Source organism: Carassius gibelio, chromosome A23, assembly GCF_023724105.1.
Source record: "Carassius gibelio isolate Cgi1373 ecotype wild population from Czech Republic chromosome A23, carGib1.2-hapl.c, whole genome shotgun sequence".
In the NCBI taxonomy this organism is placed as follows: Eukaryota; Metazoa; Chordata; class Actinopteri; order Cypriniformes; family Cyprinidae; genus Carassius; species Carassius gibelio.
In genome coordinates, this window is record NC_068393.1 from 15,628,653 (window position 1) to 15,654,793 (window position 26,141).

At 35.8% G+C, this 26,141-nt stretch overlaps 3 protein-coding genes across 8 annotated transcripts in view; 2 read left to right on the plus strand and 1 right to left on the minus strand.

The window, feature by feature from the left end:
* Positions 1–791: 791 nt before the first annotated feature.
* On the plus strand, positions 792–12,616 carry LOC127944223 (6-phosphofructo-2-kinase/fructose-2,6-bisphosphatase-like). 6 transcript variants are annotated; one of them, XM_052540082.1, is made up of 14 exons: positions 792–979; positions 7,033–7,158; positions 7,387–7,483; positions 7,611–7,677; positions 7,883–7,957; positions 8,280–8,336; positions 8,454–8,575; positions 8,651–8,858; positions 9,204–9,350; positions 9,437–9,541; positions 10,179–10,308; positions 10,415–10,477; positions 10,866–10,930; positions 11,010–12,616. In XM_052540082.1, the coding sequence occupies exons 1-14, from the start codon at positions 928–930 to the stop codon at positions 11,067–11,069; spliced, it is 1,374 nt and encodes a 457-aa protein (XP_052396042.1). In that variant the 5' UTR covers positions 792–927; the 3' UTR covers positions 11,070–12,616. The 6 variants fall into 6 exon arrangements, with proteins under 6 accessions (XP_052396042.1, XP_052396041.1, XP_052396045.1 ...); XM_052540081.1 differs by lacking the exon at positions 792–979 and adding an exon at positions 6,223–6,413; XM_052540085.1 differs by lacking the exon at positions 792–979 and having other exon boundaries at positions 7,112–7,158; positions 7,883–7,961.
* Positions 12,617–14,919: 2,303 nt separating this feature from the next.
* Positions 14,920–22,280, minus strand: LOC127944226 (rab GDP dissociation inhibitor alpha). The gene is made up of 11 exons (XM_052540091.1): positions 21,998–22,280; positions 20,713–20,820; positions 20,342–20,441; positions 20,039–20,173; positions 19,735–19,933; positions 18,887–19,018; positions 18,700–18,799; positions 18,285–18,456; positions 17,936–18,080; positions 17,486–17,540; positions 14,920–17,080 (listed from the first exon to the last, which is right to left on the minus strand). Exons 1-11 carry the CDS (start codon positions 22,040–22,042, stop codon positions 16,928–16,930), a joined length of 1,344 nt encoding a protein of 447 aa, XP_052396051.1. The 5' UTR covers positions 22,043–22,280; the 3' UTR covers positions 14,920–16,927.
* A 952-nt stretch (positions 22,281–23,232) lies between these two features.
* Positions 23,233–26,141, plus strand: part of LOC127944330 (V-type proton ATPase subunit S1-like) — a 4,193-nt gene continuing 1,284 nt past the window's right edge. Inside the window, exons 1-4 of the mRNA XM_052540211.1 lie at positions 23,233–23,425; positions 23,630–23,753; positions 25,832–25,906; positions 26,000–26,139. Coding sequence (XP_052396171.1) covers positions 23,301–23,425; positions 23,630–23,753; positions 25,832–25,906; positions 26,000–26,139 — 464 coding nt within the window. The 5' untranslated portion in view covers positions 23,233–23,300. The remainder of the gene's footprint in view (positions 23,426–23,629; positions 23,754–25,831; positions 25,907–25,999; positions 26,140–26,141) is intronic.

Consider the following 26,141-nt stretch of genomic DNA (forward strand, 5'->3'; position numbering starts at 1 on the left):
GATAGACTTGCATCCAAACACATGAACAAAACCATGCAAGGTAAATATATATTAAATCTAAAAATATTGGTTCTCGCCAACAAAATGTACATATTATACACAATTTTAAAGAAAATGTACCTTTGTATGATTGTCAATTTTGGTATTGTGTTGTCCCCACGTCCAACATAAAAAAACTGCACTCTGAAAAAAAGAAGTTCTTTATTATGCCAATTATTTTAACACAGATTGTAAATATAGGTTATGTTTTGTACATTTTTTGTTTATATTCTTTTTTAAAAAAAAAACATGGATCATTGATAATCTAAGATCAAGTTTATTGTCAAAGCAATAAATACTGAGGAAATGCTCATTGCTGTCACTGTTGTTGTTTACTTATGGAGAAACAATTATAACAGTCCTCAGTGATGTTCATGAATGTCATTACCTCTTGCTTCAGAGGGTTGAAATGGTGCATCAATAAAAATATTCTAGCAGATACTATTGTCATGCTGTAGAACTTATCTTTCTTATTAAAATAACTCCACATGATCAAACCTAACAATATCTTATATTGACAAACTTAAACATGAAATTGACATAAACTAGTGGTTGATAATGCATGAAACCTAAATGCCTGTGGTTATATAAAGTGGTAAATGGTCTGTGGAAAACATAAAGGTTAAAGGTCAGAAACATAACCTTTGCTGCTGTTGTGAGTAGCCTGTGCTTGCTGAGAATGTCAACTCTTGGTCTGGCAGACATTAAAGGACAGGGCCAGGCGGCACAGATCATATGTCTATGTGTCATCAGGGTGGGGGATGATAGGGAAGAGAACGCACAAGCTTCTCCTGTTTAGTTAGCTACATTAAAATGAGCATCTGAAATACATCACACCGCACAAGTTAGGGATTGATATTTACGGTTATCTGCGAGTTTTCCCTAAAGATGGACACATTTGCGAAGGAGTTCCACAGACGAACGCGTTGTGACAGTGCCGGTGAGTTCAAAGTGTGACAACCAGAGATTGAAACTAACTTTTTCACTCACCAGCCAATTTGGCTCATACATTTTAAGTTACTGGCCATTCATAACTTATATTAGCCAAAAAACAACAACATGTTAAACCCGGAAATAAACCAGCTGCTTGAGGCTGTCTATGCTGGATTTAACAAAGTGACCATTCAAAAATCATTTTAAATCATCAAAAATCATCAAAAAAACTAATATATATATATATTTATTTATTTCATAATAATATAATTTAATTTACTTTACTTGTGAATTTAATTTACTTTTTGTGTGTTTCAGAACATGTTCTTTTTACTATATGTAAAATTAAATAAAAAAATATATACTTTACTATATACTCATGTATGCATTTTATTTCATTAAAAAACTAATTTATCTTGAAAGTAGGTACATATTTTACATAGTTACATACCCTTTCATATTTTCTAGCGGAAGTTGTCATAGTTGGGTAAACTTCTATAGTGGTGAATGAGAGACTACATTAAATATATGTTTTGTCACAATAGTGTTTCTACAAGAGGGTAAAAAATAGAAAGAATTTGATACGATGCTGATGACCATTAATCAATTTCGATGTCTTGATTCACTATCAATTCACATGAATAGGCCTACTGTACTTACTTTTCTTGGGTTAAATTCAGTATTTTCTTGCATTAATTAATACGCCTCTTTGCATTGAATTTAAAACCCTTTTCTCCATTTAACCTTCGGTACTACACTAATTGTATTAGGCTATACATAATAACGGAAAATGGGATACAATTCATAACAAAAACGGTTGATCTGCATGTTTGTCTTCGGCGTGATAATCAATGCATGTTTGTCTCACGCAAAAAATGTGAGAGTTAGCAGCCCTGCTTTGTCATCGTTGACACAAAAAAAGCCTTCACCTGATGAACATGTTCATCAGTAATAACGTCCTTAATTAAATTAACACTGTTTTTGAGCAGTCAGGTACGGAGCCCCTCTGGTCCCATTTTGTCAAAAAAAAAATATACAACTAACTCGTGGCCTCAAGATTAGTTATATCGTGGCCTCAAGATTAGTTAACTAGTGGCCTCAAGATTAGTTAACTCGTGGCCTCAAGATTAGTTAACTCGTGGCCTCAAGATTAGTTAACTCGTGGCCTCAAGATTAGTTAACTCGTGGCCTCAAGATTAGTTAACTCGTGGCCTAAAGATTAGTTAACTCGTGGCCTCAAGATTAGTTAACTCGTGGCCTCAAGATTAGTTAACTCGTGGCCTCAAGATTAGTTAACTCGTGGCCTCAAGATTAGTTAACTCGTGGCCTCAAGATTAGTTAACTCGTGGCCTAAAGATTAGTTAACTCGTGGCCTCAAGATTAGTTAACTCGTGGCCTCAAGATTATAGTTAACTCGTGGCCTCAAGATAAGTTAACTCGTGGCCTCAAGATAAATTAACTCGTTTAATTAATTCAGGAACTAAACATCATCATGTTCCTTAGAGATGCAAGCAGCATTGTGACTGTGTTTGGAATTATTATTATTTTTTGGCAAAAACAGCTAATATGGTGTCTAAGAAAAGTCTCTTGATATACACTTATTGTTTATTGTTGTATAAAATCAATATTACATTTGTAACCATGCTGATTTAAAGAAAAAATGGCACTCTTCGTGTGATATTGATTTACTTTATGAAACGATATAACTTAAATATATAATTTATCTTGAATTAAGTGAGCATTCTTATAATGCATAATAGACTGAATCTTACAGTGAAAGATGCATGCACTCTGTAGGTGTTTGGTTTGGGTTTTGTAATATAGGCCTAACGTTACTCGATAATGTCACAATGTCTCACAAGTTCAGTATTTGCGCTAATTCTTGGCTGATTTGGCTTACTTTGACTCCTAACCCTAGCGTTGTGGGTTTGAGTGTCAGACTGGCAATACCATGACTAAGGTGTCCTTGCTTGAGCAAGGCACCGATCCTCCAACTGCTCCCCGGGCGCCGCAGCATAAATGGCTAACCACTTCTCCGGGTGTGTGTTCACAGTGTGTGTGTGTGTGTTCACTGCTGTGTGTGTGCACTTTGGATGGCTTAAATGCAGAGCACAAATTCTGAGTTTGGGTCACCATACTTGGCTGTATGTCAATTCACTTAACATGAACTTCCCCAAGAAATTAATGAGTGAACATAATTTACGAGAAGTAACACGCCACATTGACTAGTTATTTGACAGCGTTTCCGGCCACAGCTGATTTTTACCCTAATTTTGCGGGTTTGCAGGTGTTAATTTCAAACCCTGGTGACAACAACTGATGGATGAGTGTGAAACAGGCAACAGATAGGCTAGATAGAACTGATAAAGTTTACACACCGCATAAGCTGTCAGAATAAGGCAAAGCTTTTTTATGTTGATAATTTGTATTTTGGCCGGTGTATTAGTGACATTTGGTTGAACAGTTTGCTACGTAGAGCTAGAACCAGTAAAAAAAAATGAGTAACTTGTTTATTTGAGCTAATAAGGAGCACACGCAACACATGTGGTCATGGGCGTTGTGTGTGACATCCAGGAAGTCTCAGGGCGAAGGTGTCGGACATCACACTCAAAGGGGAACAGCAGTGAGTGCACACTACACCTGCTTGCTTGTACGACAGCTTCCTGATTACTGTGAACTATTGTTAACAGGAAACACACAAACCAGAACATGAAGACCCTTAATTGTTCTACAAATAAATATAAACACTTGAAAACTTCAAAGTACACTTCATAAAAAAAATAAACATTTGAATGACACAACAACAGATATATTGTTCAACGTTAAGATATAAATGGTGTTCACCTCTACAGAGTGGTTACTTTACAATATATCTTTGACTGTGTGAACTTGAGAACTGGGAACTTGGGAACTGAGATGCTTAAAAAATAAATTCTGAGAAAGGTTAAAGAATTATTAGTTTGCAGATGTTTCACAATCTTTAATCTGTATCATGGAATAATGTTTTTTTTTGAGTGAGACATTTTTGTGAGTCTTTTTTTGGTGACATTAAGTTTAACTAACCCGCTAGCGCTTAGAAATGAAAGTGCATGCGTCTCGCGAAAGAGCAAAGTTTTGGTTGTGCTTCGTCTGTGCTTGTCTGCGTGGATGAATGTGGTCACACACACTGCTGTATAGATAGATATCTTGTCAGAGCAGTTGTTTTTACAAAGGGCAATTTCCCATGGAGAGTTTTGAATGATCCACGGTCAATTTCGCTTGGTTTGATTTTGAGTTAAACTTGGAATTCTTATTTTTTTATTCACTTTGGTACTAATTTCACAAATAAGGTGTACATTTTCATAACTCTTAGCACAATAATTCACAATAATACAGTACAGTAATTAAAGTAGCATAAACTGCAGATGATACATCAGAAAATAGAACTATTTAACTAAATTTTTTTTGTATGTTATTATTGCAATGCACAGTGAGAGAATTATTTATCTAAATAATTGCAAAAGCATTTTGATATAAAAATTCTAATATTAATAAGAGGATTTGCAAGCGTGCAGAAAAAGGCGTGTGAGCTTTGACTAAATTCCAACTATCTTGAAGACAATAACCAATCAGAAGTTTTCAAGAAATCAACAAATGTGTCTGTGATTGGCTACTTTGCTCAACGCTGTATACAAAAACATGTTGTAAATAGACACTTTGATGCTCTCCAGAGTGCAAACACTTCTACACACTGGAGAGGTTGGCAAAATATCAGATTAAACTGTGGGTGCTCTGGCTGTCGCTCAAAGGTACTTTCCAATGTATGAGAAAATGGACATGTGGTGTTAGAATGGTGTCAGTTGAGTGTCTCAAGCTGAATGCTTGCAGCTGGCAGCCCTGCAACATATATTGTGCACGCTTACCGAATTATGGTATCACCACATCACAGCACTCTATCTTAAATCATGTGCACTATTCCCCTCTAGCAACTGTACAGCACAGGCCTTCTACAGAGGATATGTTACATTATTAAGGCCGTGATATCAAAGGACACCTGGATCAGGGAGCAATCTGAAATCAGGCACATGCAGAATCAGACAGTACGTAAGTCTGTCTGCAGACTTGCTAATCTTATTTACAGTCCTGATCAAGCTGCTTCTGTACCTGGCCTCATTGTGCTCTACTTCACAGCTGTGGGATGATAAATGGGTCATGAACAGCTATATTGGTTCTTTCCCCTTTTAATCTGAAGATAATCTGACAGTTTATTTACTGTATAGGGTCTCCAACCCTAGATATACTTCGCTGCCTTTGATATCCCACAATCCTGTGCGTTCCATTCCGTGATTGTTGAGCTAAACAATAAAGATGGCCTCTGAAATGTATATTTCTGACAGCTTTTGCACTTATTTCTAGCGAGAAATCAATATTATAGTAATTAAATATTTGTTTAGTTATCACCAAAACTCGTTCTATTTTGTTGTAGATATAATTAAACCATTACGCTGCCTCAGAAGCCTGTCCGAAATCACTTTCATGAGGTGCCTTAGTACAAAAAAAGCTGCCTACAAAGCGAGGCAGCTGACTAGGCTTTTGGACGCAGCTTATGTTTATACATTTGTAGACTACAGTGTTCCTTTACATAGTGACATCGCCAACTAGTGCCTGGCATGCATAGGACAATGTTTTATTTACAAGAAAATACGGTTTCAGTTTTTCTAATTCAAAATTTCATGTTTAATTCAAAGTTATTTTGCTGTTTAATTTTAATTAGCTTATTTGTGAAAATTATTCCTAAACAAAAAATTTCAGTGCATAAATAATAACTTTTAGCATCAACATTCTGTTTATTGTTTATTGTATATGCATTTTGCATGTCTGCATGTATATGCGTCTGTTGTTCTTAGTCTTAAGAGTCAATTGGACTTAACTATTTTATATAGTTATATAGTAAATACGTATAATTATATAGGCTATAAAATATATAGGCCAATTAAAAAAAAAATATATAATTTCATTGTATTTTACAAATTTGCAACTAAACACAGTGCATACATTCAAATTAGGACGCTGCTGGTCTAAAATATATACATGAAGTAAAATATTTGTACATAATGTTTTAAATGTTTCTTTTTGTTTAAGAAATTTTATATTTTTTGTCATGAAGCCACAATGAAGCTCAAATCCTCCAAAGGGTTAACTAAGTAAATTACCCATTGGCAGCCAGGATTCTGTCTCTCCACCAACCCTGTCTCTCCTCCCAACTCTTCCCGCCTCAGTCAGGTGACCTGAGCAGGAACAGGGTTGATGGGATCCCAGCCATGTGTTCTCAGTTCCTAAACACACAATCAGCTGTGCAGGTCCTAAAGACATGTCCACGGAGCAGAAGGAGCTCACACAGACACCACTGCTCAAGATATGGGTGCCAGGGATGGGCAGTTCTCTAGGCCAGAGGAGAGGCTGTAAGTGAGGGTCTAACTTAATTCACCTGCATTTCCTATCTATATTTGCTTATTCCCTCTCCTCTAAAATTCTTGGGCACTATGAGGGTTAATCTCTTGTAGACGATCAACATGGGTGTTGTGAACTTCAGACCTGCCTGCTTCTTTTGTCTACATTTCATTGCCTCTTGAAGTTGCACCAATTTGTGTTTTTGAGAGTATTGTTTCTTCTGTTGTGGCAACGGGATGATCAAGAATATTAAGTACTTGAGCTGGCTTCAAGACTCATGTGATTCCTTGGTTACTGTGGGATGGTCTTTCAGTAGTTTTCATACTCTGTGGAATCCAAGCCATTTGAGTAACCCTGCTGTCTCATTACAAATCAGTATAGAATTTATAAACTGATGATGAAGATGTGCTGTTTTCAGTGAAGAAGTCCTGTATGTTCTTAGAAGTTAATCCGGCAGCCACCGCCTTGTACCGCTTAGTTTTTCCTCAATTCTCTCAAATGTAACAGACTATCAGATTAATTTTGCATAGGCATTATTTTGTGAATGAATATATAATCTCCTACTCCAACATCTTCAAGTGATTAAACATTGTTCAAACTTTAATGTCAATGTTTTCTACTGGTCCACAGCCTCACGACCCCAGTTTACAAACTGTCCCACAATGATTGTGATGGTTGGTCTGCCAGCCAGGGGAAAAACCTACATCTCCAAAAAGTTAACCCGATATCTAAATTGGATTGGAGTCCCAACTCAAGGTGAGTGTATGTGAAATTAATGATCAGCAAGTATTTGGATTTGTTTATGTTTGTGGTATATATGCATAAATACTGTATGTGCATGTGTGTATGTATAAAACAAACCTATACATTTTTTCAGCATTATTTAATTTTAAATAAAACTCTATACATTTAGTGTGGAAATATATGTAGAAATATCTGCTAACAAATTTTTTGTGTGTGCGTTTTGTTTTTATTCATGTAAAGTCTTTAATTTGGGTCAGTATCGAAGGGAAGTTGTGCAGACTTATAAGAACTATGAATTTTTTCGTCCTGACAATGAAGAGGCCATGAAAATCCGCAGGTACAATACATTAAGAATGATTGTATATACCTTCTAAATAAACTGTTATTTGATTATGAAACCTGTCTCGTGTGCATATCTATGTATTGTGTAATTTGTTCAGTGCATATGTGTATTATGTGTTCAGAGCCTGTGCCACAAATGCTCTTAAGGACATTGCCAATTACTTCACTAAGGAGCAGGGACAAGTTGCAGTGAGTCAAGAATGTAATGAATAACAATTCTTCTTGTTTGTCCAAGCTATGAATTAAAATAGTCAAGATACTATATGAATCTGAACCTGACTTTACATCCAATACAACTGAGAATTTACCAGTTTAGTCTGGGACTCCCAGCATTCTTATTGAGGAGTCAACCAATCATTGAGGCAAATCAGTCTCTGACAAATACACTTCACAGGTATTTGATGCCACCAATACTACAAGGGAGAGAAGAGGAGTCATTATCAGTTTTGCCAAGGAGAGGGGCTATAAGGCAGGTGCAGGTTTTTGCTTATTCAACAGACTGCTTTATGTATCGATGTGATGATTGATGGGATGTTTTTTTTTAAGACTATAACTTTCCAAGTTATTTTATCAAACATATTGTAAGTACTAGAAGAGATTGTTGTGCTCCAAGATTCAGAGTTTGATTGAGATATCGAACTGATTGTGTCAATGTGCTTGGCTACAGGGTAACAACAGCAATTTAGTATTTTGTGATGCATTGAAAAAAAAATCATTTTGAAATCACTTAAATTGCTGTCATTTAATAATTTATAAAACTATTTCCTTTCATAAAAATGTTTTATGTCCAGGTATTTTTCATTGAGTCGGTTTGTGATGACCTAGAAATCATTGAGGAAAATATAATGGTAAGATTTTATTTTATTAAACTATTTGTGATGTTAGACTATTAAAATAGTTTTGAACATACAGTACTTTAGAATGAGATGGCTTTTGTTTATTATTATTTCCGTGTTTTTTGACAGCAAGTGAAGCTGAGCAGCCCAGATTATGAAAACTACGATAAAGAAGAAGCACTGGTGGACTTTCTGAAGCGTATTGATTGTTACAAATTGTCCTATGTCCCCCTGGATGAGGAAAAGGACAGGTACCCTGCTGCTGAATTCTCAAATGTAAGATGATGCATCAATTCCAATCCTCTGTCTCTGCATCTGTTTCATAGGCACCTCTCCTTCATTAAGATCTTTAACGTGGGATCCAGGTACCTCGTGAACCATGTCCAGGATCACATTCAGAGTCGTATAGTGTACTACCTCATGAACATCCACGTCACACCACGATCCATCTATCTGAGCCGCCATGGAGAAAGTGAGCTCAACCTGCTGGGAAGAATCGGCGGAGACTCAGGCCTCTCTTCACAGGGACTAAAGGTTATTTAGATCCTAAACTAAACGTAAAATCTTTGTCAAAGTGGAATAGTTTACACTTGTTGAGGGCGAAAACTGTTTTCGAAACCTTGGTTTTCACAGTCCACATTCCAAACAAAAACAGTGTTTTTTTTGGGAGAGCATCTTCAAAAGCTCAATTTTTGCAGAATAAAAATGCTGTCTCAGTATAGACGAAAGGCCAAAACATAAAGAAATTAGACACTTTCAGATTTAACCGGATTGTGGATGTAGCCTTAATTCTAGCATACAAAGCCATGCCTTTCTGTGATTTGAATCTTCCTTGAACACACAGATATAGATTAGACTTGTGTCTGTCTTGTTGCTTAGTACGCTAAGGCCCTTGCAGAGTTTATCAGGGGTCAGTCCATCAAGGACCTGAAGGTGTGGACCAGCCACATGAAGAGGACCATACAGACAGCAGAAGCACTGGGCGTACCGTATGAACAGTGGAAGGCACTGAATGAAATCGATGCGGTAAGCTAGTCACGCTCTGTATTGATGTTATGCATGTGTAATACAAATGTCAAGAAAAACCGTTGAACTCAGTTGCACATTTTAAGGGGGTATGTGAGGAGATGATGTACGAGGAGATTCAGGCAACCCATCCAGAAGAGTTTGCCTTAAGAGACCAGGACAAGTACCGTTACCGATATCCAAAGGGTGAAGTGAGTCTTGTACACAACACAACAGTGTTAAAATGAGTTTATGTGGGAAAGTACACTGCCTGTCAAAATTTGGGGATCATTAATTTAATTTCTTCTACTTGTCAAGGCTGCATTTATTTGATCAAAAATACAGTAATATGGTGAAATATTATTACAATCTAAAATAATTGTTTGTTTTTTTAGTTTTATATACATTTAAAATGTAAATGTATTCCTTTGATGGCGAAGTTGAGTTTTCAGTTTTCAGTCTTGAGGGTCACACGATCCTATTGTTGGTCAATAAGAAGATTTTAATAAAATGAATCAAGTAATACGTTTATTCAGCAAGTATGCACTAAATGATCAAAAGTGACAGTAAAGACATTTACAATGTTGCAAAATATTTCTATTTCAAATAAATGCTTTTTTATTAAAGAATCCAAAACAAATTATTTTTAACAATGCTAATAATAAGAACCATTACTTAAAATTGAGCACCAACAGTAATTAATAGTACCGTATCAAATCAAAATATTAAGATATGAATATGAAGATTGGAGTAATAGCTGGTTAAAATTTGCTATTTTAAATTGCACGATATTACTGTTTTTACAAACTTTTGACCTTTTTGAGTTTTGCCCTGTTCTGTGTTCTGCAGTCGTATGAAGACCTGGTGCACCGTCTGGAGCCAGTCATAATGGAGCTTGAGAGACAAGAGAATGTACTGGTCATCTGCCACCAGGCAGTCATGCGTTGTCTACTGGCCTACTTTCTGGACAAGAGTGCAGGTCTAAACAAGAAACAGCCAGCAATTGCTGTCAATGACTATGGAACACACTTTGTCACTGTAATAGCATCTTTCATCTAATTTATACATCTCTGATTTCTCCACAGATGATCTACCATATCTAAAGTGTCCTCTGCATACTGTTCTCAAATTGACTCCATTAGCGTACGGTGAGTAGGCATAGTTATGGTTTTATTTCAAACATGGCTTGTTCCATGGTTAATGTGGGGTCCTGATGTCTTTTAAAAGTATGGAAATCTCTTATTGTTTTCAGTCTTAGAGAACTACTCTGTAGATATATTAGAGAAAGAATTATGATCAAATGAACCCAGCATGAAAAGTAGCTACTGTAGCAGCATTTAGGTCAGTACCACCTTCATTACTATATGAATTAAAACCACAACATAACATTATAATTCTGATTTAATCTGTTGGAGTGGTATTTAGTTGATTGGATGCAACCCTGGATACTACAGGATTGTCCCTCATTACATTATTCATGAAAAGTGCGACACATAATATGTAAGTGTGTTGTGTTCTTTTATGCTCTCCTTGCAGGATGCAAAGTGGAGTCCTTCTATTTAAACATCCAAGCAGTGAACACGCACAGGGACAGACCCCCAGTAAGTCATAAAATCCTACGGAGTGAAGAATTTTAATCGCTGATCAGTTTCTAAAAGGGATTTCTTGTTTGCATTACAGAATGTGAATATTGCAAGAAAGACAGAAGAAGCACTACAGACTGTACCTGAACATCAGTAATCACAAAAAAAATCTTAAATTCGCCATTTTTGCACAATCTACACACAGATTGTTTAAATGAATAACAAGGTGGGAGGACATAAGTATGTTTCCATTAAGATTATCAAGTCTTACAAACACACAAGTGGGATCTAAAAGTCTGATACCATAGCTGGGGGAAAAACCACATTCTAAAAAAAGACATAAGACATTCTGAAAGTATACATTTTTATACTTTATTCAAATTTTGTTGATAATATACATTTTCTTTACAAATGATATTAATTTTGTATTAAATTAGAAAATGCAAAACAATTTTGTTTTCATAATAGGACTCTCAGACTTTTGGATTCTACATTAGTTTTTAAAACTAAACAGTGAAAATCAAGAAGCCCATGTTTTTACTTTGTTGATAAGATGGTTGCATTGACAATGTTATAAGCTGAAATGATATTGCAACTAAAATGTTTAGTTAGAACAGGGAAAATCCCCATTGTTTGAAAGTGAATATCTGTTATTTGATTAATTTAATATCGTGTTAAAAGATTTGGGCAATAATTACGATTTATGCATTGATAAAGTATAGGAATCAGAAGATGATTCGGTTAACAGCACCATGGACAGCAACCAAATCAATCAATCTATATGAGTCATCACAATATCACACATGAGCATTCTCAAGCCACTTTACTCCTCACAATTTGTTAATATATTAGTATGTTCATGGGAGCCTGTCCAAAAACTTCTTCAATTTGAGATTTCTATATCCAAATAAATTTTAGACATAATTATGTAACGACTAAAATGTAACAGTCCTATATGCAGTCACGGGTTACTGGATTGCATTTTTCTGTACCCCCACAATCGTGGCGAGACTCTGCGAAATGTTCAGTATGTACACGTAAAAAGAGCTCCCTTTGAAACCCACAAACACCTGCACTTGATCTAAACTCATTTCTTATTATAAGCTATCGGAAGGTAACTTTTCCAATCTAAATGAGCATCCATCTCTCTCATGGCATTATCGTGGCATTATATTTGACTATCCGTACTGTCATTTTCATCCTGCTTACTGTTGTTCCTTTTGGATGTGCGCATTTTGACGCACACACAGTCCCTCCAGGTACCTGTACTTGTTATAGCATTAATATTCATAATTTTTCATAAATGTATCGTTCTGTGACATTTTCCTCTGATAAGTAAAATGTGAAGTTTGTCTTGAGTGACCGATGATAATTTGGGCGAAATAAACACTAAGAATTTGCCTGGTCACATTACATGCAAAAACGCACATACCTGTAGGGGCCTATACTGAAGAAGCACACAATTTCTGTACCAGTTGAATGGTATTTCATTCTTAGAATCATATGTGGTGTCTATCTACTTACAGAGCGTTTTTATATTGTATTTGGATGCATAAGTCAAATGGAAGGGTGGTATATAACATCTGTTTACAATCCTTTTAGTAATCACAAGTCTTTTTTGTGTTGTTAGTAATTTTTATTATGCGTTACCCTGGAATCTTAAAAAGTTGTAATAAAGATTCCCACAAGGTATTCTGTATGGCATTCTGTATGAATTTCTCATTGCATTCCTTCTGGATTTTTGATAAACCTATGTCACACAGCAGTTTCGTTAAAAAAAAAGTGTGCCTTAAAGTTAAAGTGGCAGAGACACATTCTTTTCCATATTAAGCTTTTTGTTTGTTTTTACAGATGTGGTAATATATTGGCACAGCAGTGAATTGTGTGTAAAAGCTAACATCTAAAATCCTCCAGTGGCCTTGTACAGTATTGACATTTAGTTCCATTTCCATTCCTTTCATGAATAACTTTGATTCTGTTTTAATGTGAGATCTAGACCAAACAACTACAACTACAAGCAACAGCACAAATAAATACAATAGAGTAAAGATACAAACAATAAACAGTGATTTTCCGATTTTTCTTTTTTTAAGCAGGTCTAGTTTTTAAGTACAGAAATTGGATAATCAAATGTAAAACAGCATTGCATATTGGTCTGTATATTCTTTATTAAAATTTATAAACGCTTTTTAATCAAGAGCAGTGAGTGATTTCTTTGTTGTTTGTTCGTTTTATATAAAGACTGTCACTTTAAGAGAACGCACTGATCCAGTGCTCCGATACAGCCGGCCTATGTTCATCTTTGTGGATGGGCATCTAATGCTGACTCCTTCAAAAGGGGGGCTGGAGAATTGTACTCGTACCTTCTTTGCCAGGAATTCCATCATTTGCTGCCAAAGGTGGTGTTATGATCACATTAACTCTGGACTCAGTACAAGTAGAAGTGGATGGGAAAGAAACTGAGATGCTGTCCACCAATCAGAGAGTATCTGTGGAGCTACACGGTTAAAGAGCACCACAGCTGTTGGATTGAGCTCGGGGTTGGTGTGCAGTTCCTCATTCTCTTCCATCACTACAACCATCCCAAATAATTTCAAATGGAGGATTTGTATGGGTATTTCTTTCCAGGCCAGTTTCAACATAGTCATATGGAGGTCATAAGGGTTTCAAGGGATCAAGATGGTTTCCATCATGCACAAACAAATAAGAATGCTTCACTGGCTGTGGGCTTTGCTAAAGAAAGAAGATGAGCATTTTCCTGTCACTCTACAAGACAAGAATTAAAGACTCACCCAGGAAGCGTAACTCAGCTCAGGGTAGTGCCAAAGATGGATGTACATAGAGAGACTTCTGGGCCAGTCCTATGAGAGCTATGTTGTGGATCGCCAGTAGAAAACCTTCACATCACGTCTCCACTTCTACAGTTACAAAAGGTACAGAAAAGACACTGGAACTTGAATCTTTTGCTATTTGACAGTGCAAAAACATTTGATGGGGGAGAGCCTAAGAATAAACATGAGCTGTGATGAACTGAAGGATGTTTCAGAAGCATTGACTGATCCAAATATTTGCATTTTAATATAATCGTACAATATAATTCAAGGGTTTGTGGTCAGTAAGATTTGTTTACTGAAGAAATCAACACTTATATTCTGCAAGTATGCATTCAACTGATGAAAAGTAATAGTCAAAATATTTACAATGTCACAAAATATTTATATTTCAAATAAATGAAATTGAACTACTTATTCATCCAAGAATCCTGTAAAAAAACAAACAAACAAACAAAAAAATTCCCTGAAGACTAATAGGAGTAATGGCCTTGCATTTTTAAAATGTATTAAAATAGAAAACGGTTATTTTAAATTCTAACTTTATTAAAACAAATTACTGTATTTATTGTAGTTTTGAATAAAGAGCTTTCTTTCAAAAACATAAAATCTCGCTGAACTTCTGAATGGTAGTAATCAGTGCATTTTTTTATCAGTAAATTGACTATTTAATACAATTAATGTTTAATATTCTTTTTGGGATAAGATGATAAAAAAATCACAGTAATCAAAAAATCTTTTCTTTCTGCCAGTTAGTTTGCATAAATATGTGTGTGTGTGTGTGTGTATGTGTGTGTATATATATATATATATATATATATATATATATATATATATATATGTATATACAGTACAGACCAGACCAAAAGTTTGTAAACATTACTATTTTTAATGTTCTTCTGCTCATCAAGCCTGCATTTATTTGATCAAAAATACAGAAAAAACAGTAATATTGTGAAATATCATTACAACTTAAAATAATAGTTTTCTATTTGAATATACTTAAATATATATATATATACAGTATATTCTTCGCTTTAAAATAATATATTTATGAGAATTGAGTGAAAAGTGATTATATAATATTGTATATTAGTAGAGTATTGAATACTTTGTCCTGTTAAGAGAGGAAATCCTTTATCATGTACCAATAATCAAGCGTAACCCAAGAAAGACTGAGTTTCATTTTATCCATTTTTATTTTTGTTGCACAAGACTGCTCAAACACGAGATGAAATTCACAACTTAAAATTGTCGGGTTTGTGTGTCAGTTTTTTAAAGATGTTTAGTTGTTTCAACATTGAAAATGAAAGACAAAATGAAAATAAATACAGTACAAAACAGTTAATCCAAACATATGCAACAATATGCTGGAGAGGTGCAAAAGATAACAAATAGAGCAATGCAGCGTTATTCTACTTGATTCCAGTTATCATTAATCCATCTAATTTGTGCACTAAGGAAAGAGTTCAAGACCTGTATGCTTCTACATGAATCAATAAGGCCATAAGTGAATTTGGCCCAATAAAATTCAAGAATGTAATGAAACTGTCACACTCCTTGTTTTCCATTTAAAATAAAGAGGAAAGGAGGGAGGGAGGGAACTCGAGTCAAAGGCTTTTTCTCAGCAAAGGCGAGTATGGAAAACATGACAATGCTTGTATATTCTACACTGAAAGCTGTACAGTAAGAGTTCAGACAGCACACCATTATCATCTGGTCCAGACTAGAGTCCACTATAACTATTGATGGCAGATCAATTCATTTGAAAACAAAAACAAGCATGAATAGGGATATAAGTAATGGTGAAAATGACCAGTCATAGTTCAATACTAAGTTTGTCTTGTGGTTTCTAACAGCCAAGTGTAAATGCAGAGACTGCATGTGTCAATCACTGATAAAATAGAAATCGAAGATGTGGTTTAGTTGCATGAAGAGTGAGAATCTTTACAGTACACAGGGAGAGGCATAGTGTTCATCACAATTCAAAGTTAAGAGCATGAATATATTTAGTCAGCCTGGTTTACAAAAGCCAGATTACCAACAGATATGGCTACTATTGAATACCAAAGGATCTGATACTCATTAAATTCACATTATCATTTACTTCTGCAGCTGTGGGAGTGAAAATTGCTTCCACGTTCTTATTAAGACTCATTTCCCGTAAGCGATCGACTCATTATGCATTTTTGCTCACATCTGCATTCAATACCAGCTGTCTGTATTGTTTTTTTTTTTTTTTTTTTACTACAAACAAGAATGATAGCAGGAGGATGAGGAATGTAGAATAAGGTCGACAGATCATTGTGAGGCCATACAATGTTTTTAAGTTAGCACAAAGACTGTAATGTTAGCTACAAGTTAATGGCTTACAATTCACTTCTATACTGCATATTATACATCTCATTCAATTTAGTTGTCTCCAATAATAATCATAAAAAAGAACTAAATACCTTTAAAGTGATAGAGCAGAAGGATCATGATTAGAAAATGCAATGATATGAGACTTATAAGACCGTCAGTTCAGGTTTTGATTGCTGGATCTAGCAAAGTCCGATTTATTTTTGTACGACTTCTGTGTTTTAAATATTGTCGATATCATATTACATCCTTTTCCAGGTGTCAAACACTAGTTTTTAATTGAGAGCGTTTCATAATCGTACTATTTTGCTCAGTGACACTTTCCCAAAGTACAGGAAAGCTGCTGTAGTGTTCACATGAAAAAGTGACGGCAGTATGCTAAACTAACATTCTGAGGACAGTTCACCAAAGTTGATGAGAAATTGTTTTAAATCACCTTCAGTATTCGAGGAATCGTTCACATCTGTGGGCTTCAGTCAAAGATGATTTTCAGAGAACAGAAAGAGACGTGTTTCACTTCAGCAGGATATTTTGCGCAAACGATGCATACTGCTTGTGTATGAATCTAAAATAGCATGTTGGTGTGAGCCCACTTTGTAGTGCAGAGTTGTGGAATGTGAGCAATAGAGCATTTGTGTGTCTGTGTGCTGAACTGTAAGTATCCGAACAGAGACACCGGAGGAGTGTTGAGGGAATGAGCAGATAAGGATAAAGATAAGGCTGGTTGAAAGAGATTTAAAGCGTTGTCAATCCTTTGAACGCAGCCTCATCTCTCCCTCCACCTGATCATTGCCTCTCCACTCCTCCGTCACTTCTCCACCCCTCACTGCTCGTCCTCGCCGAAGACGTCGTTCTGTTTACGCTTCATGTTCTCAAAGTCGAAGTCGCTGCCTGTCATGCGCTTGTAGATGTCCTTGATGTCGTTACATGTCGTTTCGAAATGAGTGGTGGCATCGTAGGACCGTGATGCAAAAATCTGGAAACATGGAAACAAGGATAGCGGTTATGTTTTGTGATTGATGCCCGGCAGTGCCTTGTTGAAAGAAAGAACTGTGAAGCCAGTGTTGTTATTGTTAACTAAAACTATTCAAATAGTTTGTGTTAACTGAAATAAATTAAATAAATATTCGCTTAAAAACAGAAACTAAAAAACTATGATGAAACCAAAGCAAAATGAAACTTTAAGTACTAAACTTACTAAATCAAAATTACTAAGTTAAATAGAAATATTTAAAATTCTAATAAAAATGACAAAAGCACATAGTCAAATTACAACTAAAATAAAACTGAATGAAAGCTAAAAGTATAGAAGCTAATTCAAGATGTTAGTAAATACTACAGTAATATAGAAATAATATTAAAATAACTGAGGGAAGCTGACCTGGCTCTCTGTACCATCATCTCTGGGTTCATACATATCACTGATGGCCACAAACCTGTAGAAATGGCAAAATAATAATAAAAAAATTGCATTCCATTTATGATTGATGTTTTAATATAAATATTATCTGTAGTCCAAGAATTTAGCTGGCAAAGCAGTGTTCCAGACCAAAGTATAAAGAGTTATGGGGTTTGTCTATAGTAAAGAGTGAATGTTTTATTTTATACCTAATACTAAATGGTCATTTTTCTTATCTTTTTGATATTGACAATTATTAACAGATATGAACTATTATTTCCAAAACTATTGCATAAAAGCAGTATTACACTCGCAGTTGTGCAGTCGAACGGAATATTACTGCTTCTATTTAAGTCACTAACATTCTTCACAAAAAAAAAAAAAAAAAAAGACCCAAAAAACAAAAGGCATACAAAAAGAGCGTAAACTGACTTTTGGTCAATGGGCTCAAGGAGTTCCAGAGCAGGTTCAATTTCAGCTTCAGGATCAGAGGTCTCCACAGTGGTGCTTGCAATGGCAATGTATTTCCCTTGAGCTGCCACATTATGGGCGTAGGAGATCATGCAAACATAGATATCTACAGGCAAAAACAAAACAAAATGTGCATGAACTTTTCATTATTTCAGCTCAGCTCATTTCTGAAATGCAAGCAAGCAGCGCCCTCTAGTGGTGACTGCACACAAGTACAGACGCACACATGCTAACGTTTACTTACATATACACACTGTTATAGTGTAGGTTTATCCTGCAAATATTCTGAAGTTGATATATTGTCACTAACCTGATTTGCGGTTAACCTGGTTCTGAGGGATGATGATCTGGCAGGAATTGGCATCATTAGTGTTTTTAATGGGATGGCTGAGGACGCAGATGACCCGGATCACCTGGCCGGCTTTGTGCACACGGTCCGGGATGTAGCTAGGATCACAGATGAGCTGCTTGCAGCGGGCAACCTGGATGATTGCACCAAATCAGAAGACAACACCAGGTCTTATGCATAAACCTATGCATGAAAGCCACCTATTTAATCTTATTTAATGCATGGTTGATTAAATAAACCAAATATAAAGTCCATGCATTGTCACTTTGAAATAAATCAGTTTAATTTATTATTATTATTATTATAAATTATGAATATTTAATTATTAATTTGAAGGTATATCACACTGCAAACAGCACTTGTGTGAAAAGTTCACCTCTCCCTCTGATTTCACGCCCACCACGTGTCCTCCCTCCATCACTATCTCATCCACTGGTTTGTTCAGCATGTAGGTTCCTCCATAAATTGCACTTAACCTGTAAATTCCCCAAGAAAAAATACCATATTTCTGACACAACGACTTTACAATGACACTAAACACATGTGTGGGAGGAGACGCTGACCTAGCAAACCCTTGAGGGAGCTCCCCCAGTCCGTACAGAGGGTAAAGGTATGGGCTCTTCCCGTAGCGTGCCAGAGACTCACTGTAGAGTTTGATCCTATTGATGGTCTCCAGACACGGCTGCTCTAGGTAACTAGGAGGAATTCAATTCAATTAATAACATTTATTACCAATCCAAAATAATTTGTTGCCATTTATTGACATTAAGGCAAGCAAGCGTACTTTCCCAAGCTGATTAATCACGGTACATTAATATGATTGTTTTGTATTACAAGGTTTCTGAAATAAAATTAAATATTCAAATGAGGCATTATCTAACTAAAATATGCATCAATTTGCATACATTTCCACAACAAATATCTGAACATTGGATAAAGCCAGTTTCAAAATTATTGTTTCATTTTGTTTACATATTAGAGTTAAGAAGAGATATATATTTTCATCACTCTATAAATCAGGGAAAAAGAAGTACATAAAATTTTTTAATTCAATATGCTTGTACATGTAGGAATACAATGTTATATAAATCAGGCAAATGATAAATGAATGAACCCTTCTGTAAAAAATTCAGAATATGGATAGGAACAAAATCAGATATTTTGATGTAAGTGCCACTGAAGTGGAGATTTCAGGCTTGATCCATAAGAAAAAACTCATTTTGACAAAACCTTTAAAGAGACATGTTGTAATTGATATGATATCCATATATACTTAAATAAACACTTAAATATATAAAACAAAGATTTTTCCTGTACTGTATTGCCTTACATTCCATTAATTCGTTTTAAGATGAGAGCAATATAGATTCTTTAGGACTTTATAGGGTTTTGTAACACTAGCGACACTTACTCGTCTGTCCTGTAGAGGGCCAGGGCATGTCCCGTGAAGTCGATGACATCCTGTCCCAAGTCAAACTTCTTGTACACTTCTCCCATTGTTGTGAGTTTGGGATCGACGCCCTCAAAAGTCTTGGGATCATTCTCATCAAAGTTGGCCACAAAAACTAGGAACTTGCGGAAGCGTCTCTTCTCAAACATTCCCATTAGGTCTAAGCAACACATGTTACGTGTCAACTAAATCAATCTGCATGTTCATCAAAAACAGTCATTCTTGATTTAATTCTAGAGACAATTAAATCGCTAGCTGGACTTACTTGAAGCCAGTGCCTCTGTCTCAGTAGAGGGCACTTTGTAGATTTTTCCTCCTTTATACACAAAGCTTCCCTCGACCACTTTGAAGTCAAGGTATCTGGTCACTTCAGTGTATAGAAGCATCTTAACTAACTGACCTTAAAGAAGATAGTGACAAAATCATGTGGTATATCATTATTTGCAATTTTATGAAATTACATAATTGTATGACTTAATTGACAACAGTCTAATCCAAAAACATGTTTTGAGCAATATTATCACACCAACAATCATGTTTTTGATTGACCAGCAAACAGTATTTTTACCATTAGCCATTAAGAATTTAGGAATAAGGTCCACATTCCAGTCTCTTCCCCGGCCCATTGACTCTGGTGGGCTGTCCGAAATCCCAAATCTCTTATAGAGCTGAAAGAAAAGCATTTAAAATGTACTTGCATGCATTAAAAACAAGGATAAATAAAATATATGTACATTAAAAACAGATTTTATATTAATATAAACATTGATATTAAAATAAAGTATTAATTTGTTAAATACAAATTGTTAAATACAAATGGCAACATTTTTTATTAATATTTTATTATTCATTGCAATGATATAATTACAGTAAACGTGTGGAATACCAAGCAGACATGAGATTGGAGTAGTGACAGTGGGAAATGTGAATTATCCTCACCTCCTCCAGGGGTGTGATGGAGGAACTTTCACCACCATAATATGGATTTCTGTCCATATGCAAAACTTTCTTCCCATTAACAGACATGATCCCAGAGAGAATACATTCCTATACATACAAAAATCATTTAGTTGAAATAATCCGTCATAGACATACATTTCAATTTTTTAATATATTTCAATATCTGTTGACATGGCAGCGGGTATCTATCCATTGCCTTGACTTCCGTGTTAAACACTGGGATGGATGCGAGTCACCCCACCCAACTAGTGATGGAAAGTCCGAATCATTCCTGCGAATCGGTTCTTTTGAACAGTTCTAATTGTAATGAAGCGCTTCGAAAACGAATTATTCTGATTCGTCTACGTCATTCAGACATCCTGGCGTGGCCGATTTAGTGTTTTGAAGTTTGATTAACAATTGCGTTTATTGTAATTGTTGTGTTCAAATTCCGTTTGTTACATCCATGACGTTTAAAAAAAATTAGAACCAAAATATAATTTACATTTAGACGAAACAATACTATAATACTAATTTCTAAAATGTCTACTATTTGATTTATTCACTGAAAAGATCCGACTCACAAGAACAATTCTTCACGATTCGGATATCGCTACACCCAGCCCACATCATGAGCCGCAGCCCAGATCATCCACTATCCTCCATGAGGAAAACAGAGGAAACGTTTCATAAAAGCACTTCGGCTTTTTACGTTATTATTATTATTTACAATACATGTTTTGCATGTATTTACGCAATGTCAAGCTCCCACGTCTGTTAAATAATAAATGAATAACAATAACAAAAATGAATACAGGCAAACAATGAACTAAACATCACTTAAGTACAATAAAGCGTGTACGTTAGCAAACCATAAAAGGCAAAATATCCGCAATAAATACACATTTGCGCCTATTTCGACGCACGGGATACCTGATGCCACTCCTTAGAACCAGACACTGAGGGAAGCATCTCTCATTACTTTTTAATAACCACTTTCATGTCAATATAATGATGCAGCCTCGGCGACTTTGAACATTCGGGGGAAGGTAGATTTAGGATGAACTGTGCTCGTATTCAAGCAGAAATTGCGAGAAATGCTGGCTCACTCCACACACATACAGAACTGGTCCAAAGGATGCGTCAGCAATAGGCCTTCGGGTTCAGTCTAACGCAAAGCATCTATTCGTACAGCCATATCTATAAGCACCCGAGCCTCCCTCGGCAACATCTAAATCTGTTTCTGAAGCGAACGAGTCCTCAGTGACCCGAATGCGCTACTCACTGTGAGTCCGGTGCCCAATACGATAACATCATATTCCTCATCCATGATGTATTACAGTGGATCTCCCGTCTTTAGCCAAATTTCCGTTGCAAAAAAATCTGCAAAACGGTGTTGATGAAACAAAATATTTATGCAGGACCAGTCTATTGTTCTATGAGTGGCAAAAAACACCTCTTTGCGAACAATTATCGCTCTAATAATTTTTTACGTATCACAATTGCAAACTGACTGTGGTGAGACCGGCGAGAACAACCAAAGATGGCCCTGACCGCAGCACAAGCTCCAGCGGTGCGGAGACATTCGCGAAATAATATAGTGCACCTCCCTAATCGGAGATGATCGATATTGCTATGAATGTCATCAATCCAGAGTTACAATTCAGCCGTAAATATAGACGCTTTTAAAATATCAATGGTAATCCACGTCCTGGGGAATCTGATTAAATACATTTGAATACGCTCGGTGGCACTTTCATTTCCCAATCTCCCAGCTGAATGGCACAGGGCGCAGTCACAGTACCATATATCCCTCCGCCAACAACACTGTGGGTGAAGCCTCTGTCAATAATGCGTGAATCAACGCGGTGATGATTAAGATAAGAGCTGTTTTAGTGTTCTGCAAACGCAAATGATTTTTTTACTTATATATCAACATGCTCATAATAATATATGATCTGTTAATAATTAAAATAAGCTTGATTAAAATGCGATATGACAGAGACTGTCTGTCAATATTTAAGCCCAATAAAGTGGTCCTGAAATGACAGCGTCATCCAAATGTGTTTAGAGATAAATGCAACTTTACTTTGAGTATTAAAAAGCTTTATTTTTTTTAATGTTGTCTTACAAAGATAGTATTAAACTTTGGTAAAAAATGTGTTTTACAATGAAAAATGGATCATTGCAGCATTTCTCTCTTAAGAAATGTCAGACAGACAGACGTCAGACAGACAGACAGACAGACAGACAGATAGACAGATAGACGGATAGATAGATAGAGTTCCAAATTGAACTTAAATCTAAAGGTTAATTTTTTTCATATTTGTAATCAATGTGGCTAAGTTCTAAATAGAGGATGTTTTACAGCGACTATGTTCTTTTTCTTGCTGGCCTACCGAATAATGCAAATGTAGTTTATATGATGTTCAGGCCATAGACAGACGCTGCATCTCGCGCCTGCGCACTGCTCAGGAGACGTGAATGATTAGAGAAGGGTCTACGGACGAATCGAGTTAGAAGAGAATCACATGATTGAAGAAAAATCAGTCATATGATCATCTATCAATCACGTGACTCTCCCGAGGATGACGGAAGTGGTAATGCGGTGTAGGAGCGTTTCAACAATGGCCTTCACCTCGGTTTTATTATTCATCTGCTCGATTTATAGCTGTTATGGTCAAGTGCCTCTGCTCATGTGGACCAGTGATGGGTACGTTACATGTTTGTCTCTTAAATATGGTTTTATGATTGATTTCTATTAGCTCCAGAACACTGCTATGCTCTTCTATTATAAGTTCAGGCAGACAGTGACATTGGGAAGTGTTTGGTAGAGGTTCATTACAGTGGACAAGGTTTCAGTCAGCCTGATTCTGTTGAGGGGGTTGCAAACTGAATGATATCTTTGTCAACACAGGTCCAACCTACACCTGGCCCAACCTGCAGCTGGTCAGACAGTGTCTGGAGGGCAGCTGGGGTCTTATCTGAAATCTGCATTGTCCGTTGCTCCACACAATGTGCTGCTCTTCCTGCAGGATAAGGTAAAATGCCCCATATCTTTAAAATGTTGGGTGAAATAATGCCTCCCACACAGGGCTCCATTTGAGAGCAGTGGTACCAGCGACACCAAGATCTACAGATGATGGACCCAGGAGCAGATTTGGTAGTGCTGGGGGTGTTCAAAATAAAGATCATTTAATCCTAAAATTACTATTTTATTTTTGCTTTAATAAGTGTAGTTACTAAAAACATTTCATGTTCTTTTATGGTTTATTGTTTATACAGATTTGACCGTAAAGCACTAATGACTTAAGATGCATACAAAATTTACTTTTATTAACAACAGTAACAGGTGCAAAATCTACTTTTTCTATACAGAAAATGTATATATTCCACTCTTATTAAATGTACCATTATTCTTTTAGCATATGGAACTGGCCGAGTTCAGTGATTGTTCGATTTAGTAGCAAATTGATGAAAAGTTTGTGACTTTTCTTACTTCATTCACAAAAAAAGTGTACAATTCTGACAAAATCTGATTTCTTGATGATTTTATATTTTATAATAGTAGTTTTATAATTTCAAAATGTAGAGAAAAAGCATAAATTAATGACTAGTAAGCCAATAAGTGCTCCTCTGCTGCTGTCTACTGGTTATAATTGTGATATGATGTATTTGTTTAATTTTACATAAGTGTTTGTTTACCACAAAGTATATTTTGTTCATCCCATCAAAAATAACATTCAAACTGGATCATTTTAGAGCTTTAAAGTGCTGGAAACAGTTGTGTGAAATGCTTGAAAGTCACTGTAAAGTGCTTGAATTTCTCTTTTAAAAGGTTGTTTCAAACGCAATGTGGTGGCCGAGATCCAGTGAGCACCGGTGCAACCGCTCACAAAAATTTGTTGCACCAGCCGAAAAAATTGTCTTTTGATTAGTCTCATAATACAATATTATTTAGTTATATGACCACTTATATTGTTTGAAATGTATGAAACAATGAATGATGTGCTGTTTCTTAGAAAAATGTCCTCATAAAGGTAACAATGCCCTTTGAAATCAATTCCACATATTATCCTTTAATGGAAAAGTTCATTTCAGACCTTGGTGAAAAGCTTTACAATGTGATCAGTGTAGTAGGAATGTATTTTACAATGTGGAACTATTAGTGAAGTAGTTTCCTCCTCTCACAGATATTTTTACTCTCCCATTTACTGGACTTGTCAGTATAGTGTGACTCTGAGCCACATTCTTAGTTCCCCATCCATCTTCCCTTGGACATACCAGTGTTACATTACCCTTGTATAATTTTGATGGTTGGCAAGATTTCTTTTTCTTTATTGCAATATTAAACAGTTTTGAAACATTGACTAACAAGTGTGATTGGTAGATATTAACAATGTATATGTGATCTGAATCAGTGTTTTTTTTTCCAACTAAAACCTTATAAACCATTTTCAACAACTATAATACAACTACACTTCTTTTAGTTTGTTGCTACACCAGCATTTCTTATTTTTCAGTATTGAGAAAATCAAAATAAAACCTATCGTATTTTCCGGACTATAAGTTGCACTTTTTTTCATAGTTTGGCTGGTCCTGCGACTTGTAGTCAGGTGCGACTTATTTTTCAAAATGAATTTGACTTGAACCAAGAGAAATGAACCAAGAGAAAACATTACCGTCTACAGCCACGAGAGGGCGCTCTATGCTGCTCATTGCTCCTGTAGTTTACCACTGAAAACATAGAGCGCCCTCTCGTGGCTGTAGATGGTAATGTTTTCTCTTGGTTCTTGGTTCTATATAAATTCGACTTATGTTTTTTTCCTCATCATGACGTGTTTTTGGACTGATGCGACTTATACTCAGGTGCAACTTATAGTCCGAAAAATACGGTAATTCATAATATTAATAAATAGTGTAATAATATGAAATAATACTATTAATACAACAAAAATAAATTGTAGTAAAATAAAAATGTTTAAATATTACAAGTTTAAAGTTAAAATGAAAAAATAAAATGTAAAAATAAAAACTAAGTCATAATATGAAAACAAAGCTGAAAAGTATCAAGGATACTAAAATAACAGAATTTTTGCCTGCTCTCCCCACTTTATAGCTCAGTATGGAGGACTTCACTATGTACGGTGGAGTTTTTGGCAACAAGCAAGACAGTGCATTTTTGAATGTAGAGGTGGGTATGTGCTTTCAGATTTTTTTTCTTCTTTTTTTCTCTGAAGGTATAGCACAACTAGATTTCTCTCAACATTCTCTCACTGTATTCAAGTCAGCCCTTCAGACGTCCTCCAGTCCTCTGGTGTTGCCAGCCCTGGACTGGTCTGCATCACATTCCACCCTGGAGATTTTCCAGGGAGAGCTGGGTATCCCAGCAGTTCACATCAACCCCAGCACCCTGAGAGAAATCAAGC

Bases quoted from the DNA above. Each gene is read 5' to 3' on its own strand.
- LOC127944223 (XM_052540081.1), top strand. From the start codon at position 6,323: ATGTCCACGGAGCAGAAGGAGCTCACACAGACACCACTGCTCAAGATA. The intron at 7,958-8,279 runs GCAGGTGCAGGT...TTTTATGTCCAG, and splicing joins CCAAGGAGAGGGGCTATAAG to GTATTTTTCATTGAGTCGGT. The intron at 9,542-10,178 runs GTGAGTCTTGTA...TGTGTTCTGCAG, and splicing joins ACCGATATCCAAAGGGTGAA to TCGTATGAAGACCTGGTGCA.
- LOC127944226 (XM_052540091.1), bottom strand. From the start codon at position 22,042: ATGGATGAGGAATATGATGTTATCGTATTGGGCACCGGACTCACA. The intron at 20,174-20,341 runs GTAAAAATACTG...ATCTTCTTTAAG, and splicing joins TAAATTCTTAATGGCTAATG to GTCAGTTAGTTAAGATGCTT. The intron at 19,019-19,734 runs GTAAGTGTCGCT...AATTCCTCCTAG, and splicing joins GCCCTCTACAGGACAGACGA to TTACCTAGAGCAGCCGTGTC.